At 32.4% G+C, this 16420-nt stretch overlaps 3 protein-coding genes across 4 annotated transcripts; 1 reads left to right on the forward strand and 2 right to left on the reverse strand.

The window, feature by feature from the left end:
• Nucleotides 1-1944: 1944 nt before the first annotated feature.
• Nucleotides 1945-7160, reverse strand: LOC100747198 (general transcriptional corepressor trfA). 2 transcript variants are annotated; one of them, XM_012381610.3, is made up of 3 exons: nt 6525-7160; nt 5655-5712; nt 1945-5480 (listed from the first exon to the last, which is right to left on the reverse strand). In XM_012381610.3, the coding sequence occupies exon 3, from the start codon at nt 5460-5462 to the stop codon at nt 4188-4190; it is 1275 nt and encodes a 424-aa protein (XP_012237033.1). In that variant the 5' UTR covers nt 5463-5480; nt 5655-5712; nt 6525-7160; the 3' UTR covers nt 1945-4187. The 2 variants fall into 2 exon arrangements, with proteins under 2 accessions (XP_012237033.1, XP_003486956.1); XM_003486908.4 differs by having other exon boundaries at nt 6386-7158.
• A 968-nt stretch (nt 7161-8128) lies between these two features.
• Nucleotides 8129-11305, forward strand: LOC100747438 (vesicular integral-membrane protein VIP36). Its single transcript, XM_003486910.4, has 7 exons — nt 8129-8388; nt 8621-8736; nt 8905-9102; nt 9180-9342; nt 10009-10175; nt 10258-10321; nt 10402-11305. The coding sequence occupies exons 1-7, from the start codon at nt 8277-8279 to the stop codon at nt 10551-10553; spliced, it is 972 nt and encodes a 323-aa protein (XP_003486958.1). The 5' UTR covers nt 8129-8276; the 3' UTR covers nt 10554-11305.
• Nucleotides 10599-16182, reverse strand: LOC100747318 (wolframin). The gene is made up of 6 exons (XM_003486909.4): nt 15964-16182; nt 15472-15576; nt 15177-15393; nt 14875-15098; nt 13599-14803; nt 10599-13524 (listed from the first exon to the last, which is right to left on the reverse strand). The coding sequence occupies exons 1-6, from the start codon at nt 16019-16021 to the stop codon at nt 12739-12741; spliced, it is 2595 nt and encodes an 864-aa protein (XP_003486957.1). The 5' UTR covers nt 16022-16182; the 3' UTR covers nt 10599-12738.
• Between the last annotated feature and the right edge of the window lie 238 nt (nt 16183-16420).

Genomic DNA, 16420 nt, shown 5'->3' on the forward strand with positions numbered 1-16420 from the left:
TTTGTCTTCTAATGAATATCGCCATTGCTTAAACTTAAGCTGTATTGGATTAGCGTTTAACGATCACCTAATTCCATGTCCATAAGTATTTGAAACTTTCACATTATTGCGGATAAAACTCTTTAATCTAATCTTGGCTTACCATCTTATCTCGGTCAAACATGTATAGTTAATGGATAGTGATGAAAACGATAGTTGATATTAATTAGTATAAATAAAAGAAAAAAGCCGCAATTGAACGAAAAGTAATTATGTGCAGGTGTCTAAGTTCAGTGATTTTAAAACAATTTCGAAACACCACCAGCATATATTTTTATACGTTTATGTGGACCGGTAAAACCATTCATTATAAGTAAATACAGATACTGTGTACTTTAGTTTTCATTCCACGGGAATTTTGTTTTAATATCGTTATTCTGTAATAATACCATTGAAACGTTATTTGTAATCATTGCAAATAATAATTTCATACAGCCAATAATTTTAATTACATTTGTTTAACGTTATTGAGTTCTGAAATAAGAAATATTGTACTATCTCTCTCTCTCTCTCTCTCTGTCGTGAAATTGCAATAATAACAGTAACGTAATTTCCTTTGATTGTTCTAAGGATTAAATTTTATAGAACATTTATAATCTTAATTATGACAAGGATTACAGAATTAACGGTAGAGAGTCGTCTTTTCTGTTACAACTAGGCTGCGGATTTTTATGCAAACGCATACTTTTATAAACCTAATTAAACAAATGGGCTCTACGTATAAATTTACCTCGTCCACTAAATATTATAAAAAATATTATACTTTGAATATCGTCGCGTGTTACGTGCATTCTTGAAATTTGAAAATTCCTGTGAATGTATAAAATCGTTCTAAAAATCTGCGATCTAATTACAACTTCGGAAACTTAATAAAAATATAAATCTTTCGATTGTATTGCAGCAAACGTCCAAATACTTACGAACGGTGGTATACTTTGTCCTCCGTTCTAATACTAAAAACCGGAAACGATCCTAGCGATTAAGAGTTAGGTAAGAAAGTTTCGTTTGAAACACGATTAGCACGAAACAGAAAGCAGTCCAGAGAAATATACAGTGGCCCTAAAAGCCGGCGATTAATGCGACGATTAACGCCGAGCTGCGATAAATTCTTAACGAGCCTGCAAGCACGTACAATAAGTTCTCGAACAAATACGAGGCCCCGTGCGTTTCAAACATTTCGAAATTATCCCGAGCAAACTCGCAAGGAATGCGAGCCAATTCGTTTAAGGCGCAGCGTTGTTATCCTTTAACAGATTGGCTGCCACGCTGGTTATCAATGACTCGCGTAACTTTTCTGAACTTTCAAAAACGATTAAAATAAGATAAATGTCACAGAGCGAAAAATGTTCAACGACGCGAATGGCTTGTAACGTTGTTGGAGAGAAGGCGTGCAAATACGATAATTAATAATAATTTTGGAAAAAATGCAATGTCATAGTGCAGTACACGAGTCGTTCAGAAGGCACGCTGATATCGATTCTATAAATTGAAATGTACAAAAAAACTGACGATACCTATGTGATAATGAACGACTGTCTTTTAAAATTTATATCGGAATTTACCATTATTTGCCATAATCGGCTTCTCCGATAAATAAGCTTATGCAAGCTAATCGGTTGTTCCCTAAAAATTGCGTATTAAGTAATGAAAACTTAATGTGAACTTAAACGTTCACTCAAGTAATGAAATAAAAAAATGAATAAGAAACGGAGTCGTCATATTTTAATCCATCGAGGCTCCCAGAATAAAATGTATGAAATTCGCGTGGCAGTCAACGCGTTAAGCGTATAGTATCAAAGTAACTGATTCGGTTGCAGCTGTCAGGTTGCATTCCCGCGAGTTAACGCGTGTACTTGAAAACACGGTATACGGAGAGAGCCGAGGTTAAAGTACCGTAACGACTAGTCTCTCAGATTTCCAAGGTTTATTATAAATCTCATTTTCTATATACATTATTCATACATGGTTTCAATCTTTCCTGTTTGTGTTCTCGCTTAATGTAACGTGTAGAAAAGTGCATGGAGTGATTACGTGTTTGGCCCTGATGAATTTCAACAGTTGCACTTGAAGTATGAGCATATGAATTTCTACGTAGAAGATGAACGTGCCTCTGTTATTCGATCAAAAAAATGTCATAGAGAGCAGTTTGAAAAATACGTCATACGTATCTATCTATGTATTTCTGTGTATTTACCGTACATGTAATGGTAAAAAGTGAGCTTTACGGCTTTGGTCGAAACACTCGACAGTTTCGTACTCGCAACACGTAATAACGCGAGCTCCGTCGAGTCTCGAGTATTTACATCGAATTTAATAAACTTTCGATCTCAAATGTTTCGCATTGTCCCATCTACATAACAATCGACAATCAATCGTTCAACAAAGAACAGTATCGAGCGCGCTTCACGAACAGCGACGAGCTGTGGAATCGCACGCGATTTCCTTCCAAGTCGTTTCGAATCCTTTGTAGTATAAGTCAATGTACTGCTACTTTTCAAATAAAATAACGTGTGCTGCATTTATCTTTTTCAAGAAGTTCGCATTGTATCAAGTCGTCGCTCTAGAAAATAAAATTAATATTCGATTAATTACGAAGCTAGAGAAATGACACTTTGAAAGATTGGAACAGGTCCAAATTTCCAAAATCTTGACTTATACTACTATGACTTTCAATCCACCGAATGAAGACCACACAGGAAAAGATGTAGTAAATCTATGCTACTTGATTTTCTGATTTTTATCCCACTTAGTGACAAAAAAATGTATTTTGATATGGGATATTTAAAAATGGAAATAATCTGATAGAAGATGTAAGCACTTTGAATATTGATTTAGCCGTTGTATCTTAATTTAGTTGATACCTTTTACATGTTCAAGAGAAGAACACATTTAATTCTAAAATCAAATACAAAAGTAGATCTTTTTATATAGAATCGATTGAAAATAGATCGAGTCCTAAAATTGTTCCATAAAAGGAAGGAATTATGTGACTTACGATATTTTCGATTGTGGCCTTCGTAGGGAAATTTACTCGACGTTGATTGACAAATCTAATATTTTTAAATATTTCTAGCTTCATCGCTGAACATGGCAAGCGCTGTCCATAAAATACGAGCTATCTCGCAACAATGATTTATCCTATATAAATATGTAAAATTGCCACTACGATCTCGTTAGTTTGAGATTTTCGTGAATTCCGCGATAAAAAGTATGTAAGCTCTAGAATTGCTTCGACAAACGGACGCACAGGGTAAACAGGGTATTTTATACAATACCCTCAAGTTTCCAATTGACTTAGTTACCTCGTTCATCGAAACGTAAACTTATCCCTCCTAAAAAATGTATTCTCTGATGCTAATCGACTTACGTCTACACTGTAAGAAAATATACTTTCTAACGTCAAAAAGTAAAATAATTTGTTGCATCGTATCTCTTATAATATGTAAACTGAAGCGGACGAAACGGACAAAGAAAAAAGTATGATTTATTTTCCCGTTGACTCGCGAACAATGTTATCTTGTACATAAACGAGAATCGATCGATGCGATCAAACTAATCCACGCGAACGATATATAGCATATTCGAAAAATATATCTTATCCATTGTATGATTATATACCGTAAATTTCCTATTCGATGAAATAGCTTTTTCAAGTGACGAGAAGGGGGATTCTACCATTACATATTTCCTATAATTACATTCTGTTGTTTGTATAAAATATACTCGACCGCTAGTTACAAATATAAGACTTAATAATATACACATAATATATATAGTCAAAGTTTAAAAGATTATTCATTAAGAACGCGATGTCTTTTCATGAGCCTCTGAAGTGTAGAATTGCACGGTCTATTATACGTATGTAACTCGTATGAAGAGTAAAAATGCTTTAGAAAATGTACGGTGCTATAAATATATTTCCGTAAAAAGGAAGAAGAACAAACATAGAAACAGATACGAATAAATGAAAAAACATGTTCTCTTTACGCTATTAAAGAAAAATAATTCAGCGTTGTAACTCGATAATATGTTAACGCATGTATGTACCTAGTATGTTTGTGAAGACGCATGGGATGGCACGAATCGCTGCCTTCGTGTGAAAAGATATATAAAACTCTTTTTCATCGATGGTGCGATTCGATGGTAATTTACATGATAGCACACCATTTTTTGCTACCTTCGTTCGCTGGTTTACTATTCTCGTCCAGTTCCAATCTACCAGTCTTAAATTTCAAGTCTGAAATCGGGGTAGAAACTTGTATAGGCTTGCGTAACCCTTTCAATAAACTGATAGGACTATGTAACAAGCTGTTCTCAGTTTCAGTTTTCTGCTTTTTCATAGAATTCCAGTCTTCGGTGTCAAGTTTTCGTTTTCTTTCGCTCGAACTACCATTTGTGGTAGAAAGTGTGTCAGATAAATCGGTACTATAACGAAGAATCTTAAAATCCATTGCTTCGTCCTGCGGCAACGATGCGCTCGACGTATTGACGAACATCGAATCGCTCGGCGAGTACCTATACTCGCGTAAAGTCACGTGACGCATTCTGCTGAGAGAACGCCGGCCAGAAATGCTTCTCAGCGTCTTCCCGAAGGACATATCCTTCGGCGGCTGGCTCGACATACTGTGACTAGCGTTACTCGTGTCGAATAACTTCGAATTCTCTTTTAAACAATCGTTCAACTTAATCTGCACGTCCTTCAACATTATCGAAGGATCGTACGAAACGAACGATATATTCTTGCTGATGCTTTCCTCGGCTATTTCCATTTCCTTTTCCTTTTCCTTCTCGACATCATTCTGCGATAAAATTTCAGATGCTTCAGATATTTCCGACGTTGTGAACTCTATGACATCTGCCGAATTACTTTCCGTGTCGGTTTGAGATTCGCTTTGCAAGTCTTCCTTCTCATGTATGTCGTCTTTTGTCATCTCCTGTTCAGGAGGGCATTTTTCATCATTTTCCTTTTTTAAATCTACATTGTCTGTCTTTTCTGTAATTGTGTTTTCAATATTATTTTCTATTTCAAATTGTAAATTGAGATTGTTCTCCTGGCAATCTTCCTGATTTTTATCAGAATTGCTTGCTTCCTTCTGGCATTCCAATTGCTCTTTCTCGACCATTACTTCTGCGTTTTCCAAATCATCCTGTGTTTTCAACATTGAAATGGATTCGGAAGGAGTATCACTAACATACTCCTTATCAGATTCCTGTGTATCTTTAGAACTATCATCTTTAGTATATTCCACCTGTACAGTTGGATTTAGCTTTGGATCTGCTTCTTCTGATTCTGGCTGCATCTTTGCAGAGTTTGATTCTTCACTTTGTTGCGAAACGATTGATTTTTTTTCCTTAGAGCTTCCAGCTGTTTTATCTGGATTTCCTGTTCCCTGTTTTGCAGAACGTTCTAATTCAACTTTCATTGGCTCCTGAATTTTGCTCTATAACAAACATAATATTCCACATATTTAGCAAGTGAGTTAACATTTGAAGATTTTTAAATGATTAAGAATTAGAAGATTAATGACAAGGCTTAAAGTGATATTAGATATAAAGAAATAATGTTAGATATAAGATAATAGAATATAAAGAAGATAAGAAATGATTAAACTCACTTTAAAGTTTTTCCTTTGATTATGTGATACTCTCTTTATTAAGGTATTCAATTTAGATCTGAAATAAAAGTATTGCAATGTTCAAAATCATTAGAAAAAAATTATATAGATATTTATAATCAATCTCCACAGAGCAAGAAATTCTGGAGGTGATGAGAGGTACTGATCCAAAAAAAAAAAACTTGACAAAGCAGCTAAACCAAAGTTTCTCCCCTGCATCTATTTAACAAACCTTAGACCTATACGTTTTCGCCTATTTGCCCATTTATTCCCAATTATTTCTAGCTTATAGTCATACAACAAATATTTCATCAATTTTCTCAATAAATTTGTTCGCAATTTGTGTAGCTTAGTTTACATACGTAAATCAACTGATTGTGAGAGTTGAGAAATTCGAAAAAATATATGAGAAAATATAAAAAGTCTCAATCTATGAAACGTTTATAAGATATCAATGTTTATCTTCTGACAAAATTGGGTAACACTTGTCTCGGATATTTCAAAGAAAAAAAAACACGTAGCATCAAAGAAAGATTATCCACAGGCGGCAGTGTGTCCGGCGACGTGTGTAGAAAGACGATCAAAAAAAGATTTGTTATACTCGAGACGCGTTTAACTCGAATAACTCGAATGAGACAGAATGAGAAAAAGGAGGTACTAACAAGCGAGAAGACTAAACAGAGAAACTATGGATAAACTTGTTGTTCGCTGGGCTGATTGGTTTTACAAACCTGTTCGAAATCTTGGATTTGTGCTGTCTCTTGCGCAAGCTAGTTTCGGAAGGATTTGGCGGCGCGGTCGTTGCCTTCAGTCTCCGATTGTACAAATTCCTCTCATCGCCCCCAGGTGTCGCCTTCTTTGGCGTCTTACCCATAACGTTAGCGTACGTTTACGTCTTGGCTATTTAACTCGTTTAATCTTTCCACGCCCTTTTTCGTAGGTCTACCCTCACCCACGTAAATGCAACAAGCCCCTGTCGTTTAGTTACGGAAGACCGAGTTTATCTACCTGTGCCTTTACTTTGCCTTTTACCTACAGATATATATCTCGATCGTTCTTTTTCTCTATTTCTGTGTCTTTAGTTTTGTTCCCCGTTCACTTATAACATTACGTACTTGAGTATAGAATATTATTCGAAAAGCACATCGCAAGACGCAATAATATATCGTAACTTAAGAATTAGCGTACATGATTCACACAGACGCCATGTAATACGCAGCTTGATTTCGAGACCGTGTAAATGTACGCGCCAAGATCACGTCGAAACAGCCACCTCGAAAACTCATACAAATTTATCGCTAGTTTTCGAGTCACTATCGCTCTGGAACTTCTTAATTGGATTAAGATATTTTACGTAACTGATCCAGCGGAGATACGTATTCAGAGGAAAGTGTCAACGCCGTACGCTAACCATACACGTGCACACACTCACGACCGGCTACTTTATTCCTTACTTCGATACTAGCGGTAAATTCCGTTGACAAATAACGCAATCCGACACGAGTATGGCGCAGCGCTGCTGTCGTTTGCCGCGTTGGTCCCGTTTTACATAAAACATGCACTTAAATGAAAGGATTAGACATATTTCTGGCACACTACATGGCAAAGTCATATTTCATGAAGTTCTACGTAGTATATATTGTGATTTATGAGTTAAAATTAATCGATTGATATATAATATGTAGTATGTTTTTCTATATTTATATATTATATTATATATAGTTCAGAATATTGAATATTATTTTATAATATGTTAAAAAAACACTAATTTAAGATGCACTAACTATACTTACTATAAAAACATATCATGTAAATAATAGATAGTAAAAACTAATACGTGTAAATAGAAAAATGTTATAATATTAAGAGAAAATGTGTATAACTATATAATATATATAATGTCTATAATTACTGTTCTCTAACTTTAAATACATAAATATGTAAATAAGGGAAAACAAAGACTATACAAATCATAAAGTACAACTTGATAAAATTGATTATGTTTGCTTATTTCAAATGTTCATTGATATTTGATTATTAGGCTGTGGATATTCATGCATTTATTTTTTTATCAAATGATTTAAAAAGTGAAACTTAAATAAGGATTTGTTTCGTGTAATAAATAAAATATTTACACCTTTTAATTTTCCATAAATGCAGAAATATTCAGTCTATCCGAAGGTAAACAAATTTTATTTTCAGATACACTCTATTTATAGTTACTTATAATTATGAACAGTAAATTTCAATATTTTTTAAAAGATATGTATGACGATATTCAAATTTCAAAAAATGCAAAAAAACATGATACTAATTATGTTATATACTAGTTATGTTATGTACTAGTTATGTGCTTTTATGGTATAGTCTTCATGTACCTTTTGTTACTAGGATTACATGGCAACACTGATTTTTACCGATAAAAGTATCTAGATATAGTGAAGGAATATTTGAATTTTGACTGTTAACCAAATAGCTTCAGTGACTAATTTCAGGATATCGAAAATCATGGAATTGATGATTCCGATAGTTGGTTTTACAGATTACGCGTCATAATTATCGAAGAGTATAACTGCTACTTTAGTATTCGAAGTACTATTGTGCTCGTATGAAATATATAAAATGAACGTATTATCGTTTTGGATATTAATTAGTGTATTGGAATTAGTAACAGCAGAATGGAACACAAAAGACTATATGAAACGAGAACATTGTTTGATCAGACCATATCAAGGTTTGTGAATTTTGAATAGTTTTGTTGAGATTACGGTTTGTGGTACAACGTGTCATGACGTGCATATTTTTGTATTTATAATGAGATGAATATGATGCAAATGTACATATATGCTATAATAATAGCAAGCTTGAGGTTACATTAGTAAAATAAACAATAACAAAGACAAAATGTAATTTTATTACATTGATGAAGCCTGATGTTAATATATCTAAATATTTTACGTATTTAGGGTCTGGAATGACAATACCTTATTGGGATTTTATGGGTAGTACAATGGTTACGAATAACTATATAAGATTAACTCCAGACTCACAAAGTAAACAGGGTGCCATATGGAATTCTGTTGTAAGTTTCAAGTTTTTTGGTAATTTAACAAAGCAAAATCACAGAAAATTGTGCTTCAATTTTTTTCCACACATTTTTAAATTCATACAAGATTTTATTTAGTTAAAACTATCAGGATGGTGCAATTGAAGCCTAATAGAAATGCTTCCCTGACATTTGTTTATTTAGCCATGTCATGTAAGAAATTGGGAGCTTCAAGTTCATTTCAAAGTTCATGGAAAAGGAAAAGATTTATTTGGTGATGGTTTTGTAATTTGGTATGCAAGAGAAAGGATGAAAACTGGTCCTGTTTTTGGTAATCAAGATTATTTCCAAGGATTAGCTATAATTTTGGATACATATAGCAATCATAATGGTCCACACAATGTATGTACATAATATAACATTAGTTATATTATAAATTAAAAATGTTAAAATCATGATAACTATTTTGGTTTTTATAGCATCAACATCCTTATATTTCTGCTATGGTCAATAATGGTTCTTTGCATTACGATCATGATCGTGATGGAACACATACACAAATTGCAGGTTGTGAAGCAAACTTTCGAAATTTAGAACATGATACACATATTAGTATGAGATATGAAAGGGATACATTAACTGGTAAGTACATATTAGTATAGAATATTTTTGGGCATGACAAAAATGTTGTCATGTAACTGTGTATAGCGTCCCATTATACATATACTAAGTAAAAGAGTATTTCGATACTGTATTTTACTAATAAATGAACCTTTTCATTCATTTGTACTCAACTAATATCCCCAATGTTAATAATATTCATCTTACTCTTCTTGAAATAGATGTTTATAGCTATGCTTTCTATGTATTCTATCATTTTATGTGGTATTCTACAAATTGACATTACAGTAAGGTCTTACCCTGAAGCCTTGTGGCTTACATCATGGAGTGCCTCCACTTCAGCAAGTGATATTTTCATCTTTTCATATATTATTTGTCATCTTTTCAGTTTACTTCATTTCACATATCATTGAAAATATTGCAAGTAAATAATTAGATGTAATAAATGTATTATACCTGCAATATCTATATTTAAACAAGTGACGAATTTGCATGGAGTTTTATAAACTAAATATATAAAAAAATATCTGCTTATGTATTATATATATTTAGTTAAATTTATATAATTTTTATTCCTTATTTGTAATAAGCATGGAATAAACCAGCTTAATATGCATAGAATAAATATAAAATATAATATATACTCATATTTTGGTAAATGTTTTCCAACATGTTGTTTTATTATAGTTTCCACAGACTTTTCAAACAAAGCTGCATGGAAGGAGTGCTTTTCTGTGAAAGATATAAAGCTGCCTACAGGATATTATTTTGGAATTTCGGCAACAACCGGAGACTTATCCGATAATCATGATATATTATCTATTCGTTTATTTGAATTAGATTTACCAGATGATGTAAGTGGTATTTTTTAAGTACTTTAAACAATTCTTAAATGTGTATGGTTATTCATGTCAATACATCACATTTCAATTCCAGCCAAGAGATCAAGAGGATAGATCCAATATTTTACCATCGGCTGCATATTTTGATGCACCTCGCGGTACGTAATAAATGTTGTATAAAATGTATTTGATGAAATATTCTTGTATTCATTTTAATCATACAATTCTCTCTTTACAGAACACGTGGATGATCCAAAACAATCTGCATTAAGTAGAATAATGTTTTTCCTTTTAATGCTCGTAGTAGCGCTCGCATTAATTGCCTGTGTGGTAATAGGTATAATGTGGTATCAGAAGCATCAAGAAAACAGTAGGAAACGTTTTTATTAAATCACAGTGTGTTATATATAAACTATTCTACTTTTGGATTTCTCGTTTCTATCGGATATTCTTTCTATAAAAAAACAAGATGTAGTCATAACGTGTTCATAAGACTGTTTCTCTTAATATTAGAATAACAAACACAATATCCATACATATTATCTCTGATTTTGAGAATATCGTTCCAGAGGTATTTTGATGAAAAAACGACAGCAAAGGATCGTAATAATATATAAATGATTACAGCAGTCATAAGACGTGTTGAATTATGCTATCCGCTATTCTAGTTCCAATAATGTTTATCATGAACAATACAAAGTTCCTTTACCAAAGTTTTCATGTCATTGTCTCAGTTGCTGCAATGCATTTTTTATAGAAATAAGTTTAATTATTCGCGTAAGAATTAAACATACCGATTTTATGCTTCAAATGAATTTTAGTTTGGAAATTCAGTAATTACAATAATTCAATCACAGGAGACAAAAGTAAAAGAATAAGTTCTCTGAAGTAATATCACAATTCACATCGTTACTGCGAAACATCGTACATCACTACAATATTATGAATAGCAAAACGAATTCTAGAAAGAATTATTCCTCTCTACAAAAGCGTTCTTCCTCACTTTAACCTATCTTTATATCTGTGGATTCGGTATGATTGAAATGACTTTATCGGTGTAGATTTTATATTTGTACATAAAAAAGCAACATTATCAATATGTGAGATTAGAGTGATTTCGTGTTGTGCAACTCGGTTTTATACAAAAGATGAAGGGAACCAAAATCTCCAAATAAACAATTGTTAAGAAACGTAATGTTATTATTTGTGAAAATAATGTACTTCACTTGTTGCCAAATACGAAAAATAAATACAATAATTATAAACATTGTAAAAACAATTATCTTAGAAAAAACAAAAAATTATAAATAAAAACAAATATGTATTTCGTATCAAAATATATTCCCTATAAGTTTATAAGCGACTCAAGCAAAACATTTAATATGACAATATTTTTGCTTCTTAAAATATATTTTATTATAAATAATCATATTTATTTGAACAGAAAACATCAAGGCACATCTATATTTGTCTTTTGTTTCTGCTACAATCTTTTACTATTGTCCTGATATGATATATAATGTAACTGTCATTCCTTTTAGACAGTTATAAAACTCTTTAACCATTTATGTTTTTAAAGTCTAGACACTTAACATCAATTTAACAACAATCTTTAACTTCTACACATCATACAAGTATATATCTTTACTACTTCTTCAAATACATATTAATATTCACATAGCATTTACACAAGTAAAGATATTTCAACAACTAAATTAATTTCGAAACATCGTCGAATTTCATAAATCTATGTGAAGGTATTGAGTTCTAAGAAATGAAACAATAATATAGGTACACGTATCACATTTGTTATACTACATATATCGTTTTTAGATGTTGATAGAATTCATTATGCAGATGCGGATGATATTTTCCATTAAAAATTTAGCATTACAAAAAGAGTTGCAATATTTTACTATTAAGTTAAAATAAAATCGAAAAGGTTCCACCTCTCGATTTTTCGAAAACGGAATAGAAAAATATTAAGCGCATTTATCTCTATTACTGGCAGTAATACTTATGAAAATATGTCGATCTTAAAATATACGTGTATATACATATAAGTGTACTCTTTGACGTAAATACTTGATGAGTTTTTAATGAAATTCTAATGCCTGAGGTGTTTGGTAACATCAAAATATGTTTTTTCTTTTATAGATAATAGATAAAAGTAGTTAAAAAATATATTCTTAAAAATCTAATGTATTATGTAAAAAATAATTTCAAATTTAATCATAGAAAAGTAAATAACTGTATAGAGAGAGAGAGAGAGAGAGAGAGAGAATCTTCTTTTATATAATTAACCAAACTTTCATATCTTTTTGAAGAAAAATGCTGAGACTTAATATTTACAACATTGTAAATTCTTTCCTTCTACATTCCTAGCTTTGTCTTTTTCCTGTATTTGTTTCCTTTCTTTATAAAGTCGTTCAATTAATATGTCTTAGCTGCTCTTAATAATACTTTGAAAGGAAGTTCAAGATACTATCGAAATTTATCTCGTTGTAAACAACTTTATCTTAACACTTCACAGAACATTTGATACTGTATATTTTATAGATCGCATAAAATGCAACTATTTAAACATTACGATAGGATTCAACAAAAAGTTCAGGACTGTTTTTATACCTAAACAAAGATCACTTAAAATTGAACTAACCGTTATATGATATTTATAACGTTTGTAAGATTTTAAATCAATAGAGTGACATGCGAGACAACCAATCTCTTCTAATTCAATATGAGGCTCAGATCCGCCGAGTAACGATTCATCTTCTAAACCACTGTTCAGGAATGTACCGGAAAACCAAATTTTATCACCTGGATATATATTTAAACTAAAATTAGTGAAGGAGTGATCCGCGTTCAATAAAATTTCCGCATTGCTTCCCCACATACCACTCTTCATTTTAACCGAGATCTCAAATTCATACTTATTCCAGGCAGGGAAGTGACATTTGTTTCGTCGCCTTTGAATACTTGCAAAATGTTTGCATTTTTCATGTCTTAATTCGCCGCTTGAATCGCAACTATTTATGTATGGTTCACCATACATGCAACTAACTGTGTCTCTAATACCGTCAGGTAGTTTGTTAAACATTGCAGCCATATTATTTTTTATTGATTTTAACTTAATATCTGTTACGTAACCTTCCCATGAAACTAATATTCCTTCCAAATTAGCACATTCAACTTGCACCTGTGCCTTGGACGACAGCTCTTCCCATGCAGGCTGATGACAATGATTTTGATATTGTTCCCATGAAAGTGATGAAACACCTTCATACGTATCTGGTTCTTGTTTGTACTCCATTATCATTGGCCATGATAAGAACATGCCAGCACTAATACCCATGACCAACTATAAAATGTATATAGCAAATAAAACTTTTGTATGTTGTTTTTTCTTTGATTGTTTCATGTTGATATGCTTACCTGAACAACAGTAATTACCCAATTAAGTTTAGGTGTTCGAGTTTTCCTTAAATACCAAGAGGCAAGAAATGGCATTCCTCCCAGTAAAGTAGTTACAACTATTCTCATTGCCAAATCGCTTTCTGACAAATACTTAGCAGCAGCTACGATTGGTAATATGATAGAAGCCAATCCAGCAAGTGGTAAGAAAAGAACCATACCAACTAATGCTAAGGCACCCCTAATTAAGCCGTACCATGTTGCACCTTGAGAACTAAAGATTGCTATCTGCCACCAACTTAAAGTAACACAATGGGGTATTAACGTTTGATATGTTCCTCGCCAATTATCTCGAGCAGCCATTTTTGCGAAAACTGCTGGAATTAGGAGGTAAAAAACTGCACGAAAATTCAAACAAAATTCAATACCGTTACCAACAACGTACGAAGCAAATGTTGGGACTCTTATGTCTAGAAATCTCCAGCCCTGAGCAACTACGATATCTGTTTCGTATGGATACTTTGCCAAGACGTGAACACCGAAACTGAAGAGAGCTAAAAAATCTGGAAATTTGGATGAATCTTTCCATATAAAATTTAACAATGTTATCAATGTTAACGCAACCGCTATGATAGTGAATTCTGACTGAGGTGTCCATTGATGAGCTATGATGGGATAGATCATTAAATTTAAGAGTAAAGCAAGGAAAAAATGACCATAAGGCTTGAGATTCTTACAGCAGAATTGGTACTCTGCTTCATCGGGGTTTAAATTCCCGCCCGAATAACTGAGAAACAACCCGGACCAAATACGAAAATTATTGAACTCGCGTTTTCGCTGTAACATTTGAAAAGTAGCGACAACCATAACAACGAAAGATAAATAGTATAGAGCCATTGGTATAAAGAGTAGGAGACTTTCTGTACCAAATAATGAGTACAGCAAGAGAAGTAATAGTATGTGTATATTCGATGTGAAAAAAATTTTCTTAATTGACATTCCCCTTTGACCTAACGTTTCAATTAACCAAACATATAAACGTTTCAAAGATGCAAGGGGATGGATGAGAGGCCTTTGTAGTAATGGTATAGTATCTAAAGCCATTTGAGATGGATCTACCATACACAGTGCATGTGACACTATTGGGAGCATACCACGAGCATAGCTAGCAGCAGCAGAGACCAGAGCTGCCTCTGTAATTTTCTCTCCTTGATGATCCATCCAATCTAGAAAATATAATCCCATAAATAAATAATTAATAGAGATCAAATAATATAGATACTAGATATTTCCTTACCATGAACATCACTTTCTTTATCTTCATCTTTTTTAGGTGTACATTCATCAGGAAGCCCATTTTTAGGGAAATTATCAGTTGAAATGTCATTTATATCTTTTTGTAAGTTATTATGTATTATATTGTTCGAGCAAGAATAATTATCACTAGATGAATTTGATGCTATATCTTTCATACGTTTTTGTAACTGCTCTGTTGTAATAAAATCCTCACCATTTGACAAACTGTACAATATCAAATACATTATACATTTACACATAAATATATTACTTTATTAAATTCTATAATTCAATTATTTATACCTAGTGAACATTTCTCTTGCTGCTCTTCTGGCTAATTTTTCATCTTGGGTCATATCAAGACAACTTTTGACATCATAATAGTTATGTTGTGTGATACCACGGCCAGTGGCTAAACATTTTCTAAGAATATCTGTTGCTTCCAAATTTCCTTGCTCTGAAGCTTTCGTAAGCCAATATACACCCAATTTCGCATTTTCTTCTTTGTCAACATCTAAATCTAAATCCATAATTTATGTTGCAATAATGTACACATTAATGTATTCAATGAAATACAAATGAGAATGTGCATTGCTACCACATCTTTCTTCCAATAGTTGCTTTGCTAAAACTACTTGAGATTCCGGACAACCATCTTCAGCCAGTTGAGACCGTAATCTTCTAAGAGATCCTCTTGGTCCATCTAAAATTATGCAATTGAACTATAATTCTGCTCCTCAATTAATAAAACAACAATGCTTTTGTTATTTATAGTGAAAAGAAATCAATTGGGTGTTACTCATGTATGTTGTTCTTACATACTTTAATCATTTGACATTATTGCACACTGAAATCATATTATTAATCATTGTTTATTCTGATTTGGCAACTGTCAAATTTTGTTTTTGTAAAAGAGTAAAAATATTTAATTGACATTTTTGCAAAAAATTTGAAAAATTATTCGTCATTCATCATCGTTACGAAAATACCATAATTTCATTCAAATCAGTCCATAGCGCCATTGAATTGCAAAAGAAAAATAGAAACCATAAATCTCAGCGACAGATAGAAAGTGAAATTGCTGCGTTACCATGCAATGTCCATTGTTTTCTACCAGATCTTCCAGATAATGGTACAATGCCAGCCATAGCTCCAAAAATTGGGAGGATCACTATTAAAATATTTTTGCTTTGCGTACTAGTTGTGCCACGCGAATCAATTATCCAATATCAAAAACTACTTTTCCAATATACATTCAAGATTTCTTGACAAAGCGACTGTTAAAAAATTAGCATTGAGGCATGATTCCATATTGCGCACGCGCGATTATTAAGGTTAGGTTGTTGAACAAACGTCAAGAGCAAACGAAAATTTTGAATTCGTCAAGAGTAAAGGATAATTCAAATATATGTATAACAGAAATAAAAATAACTTTGATTTAATGAAGTATTCAATATTCTGTTTACTAACTATGGTTAAAGGGTCAGAACAATTAGTTGCCTCTATACATTACCAAGCTCCCATAGCTGGTTATTATATTGCATTTT

Source organism: Bombus impatiens, unplaced genomic scaffold, assembly GCF_000188095.3.
Source record: "Bombus impatiens unplaced genomic scaffold, BIMP_2.2 scf_0135, whole genome shotgun sequence".
NCBI lineage: Eukaryota > Metazoa > Arthropoda > Insecta > Hymenoptera > Apidae > Bombus > Bombus impatiens.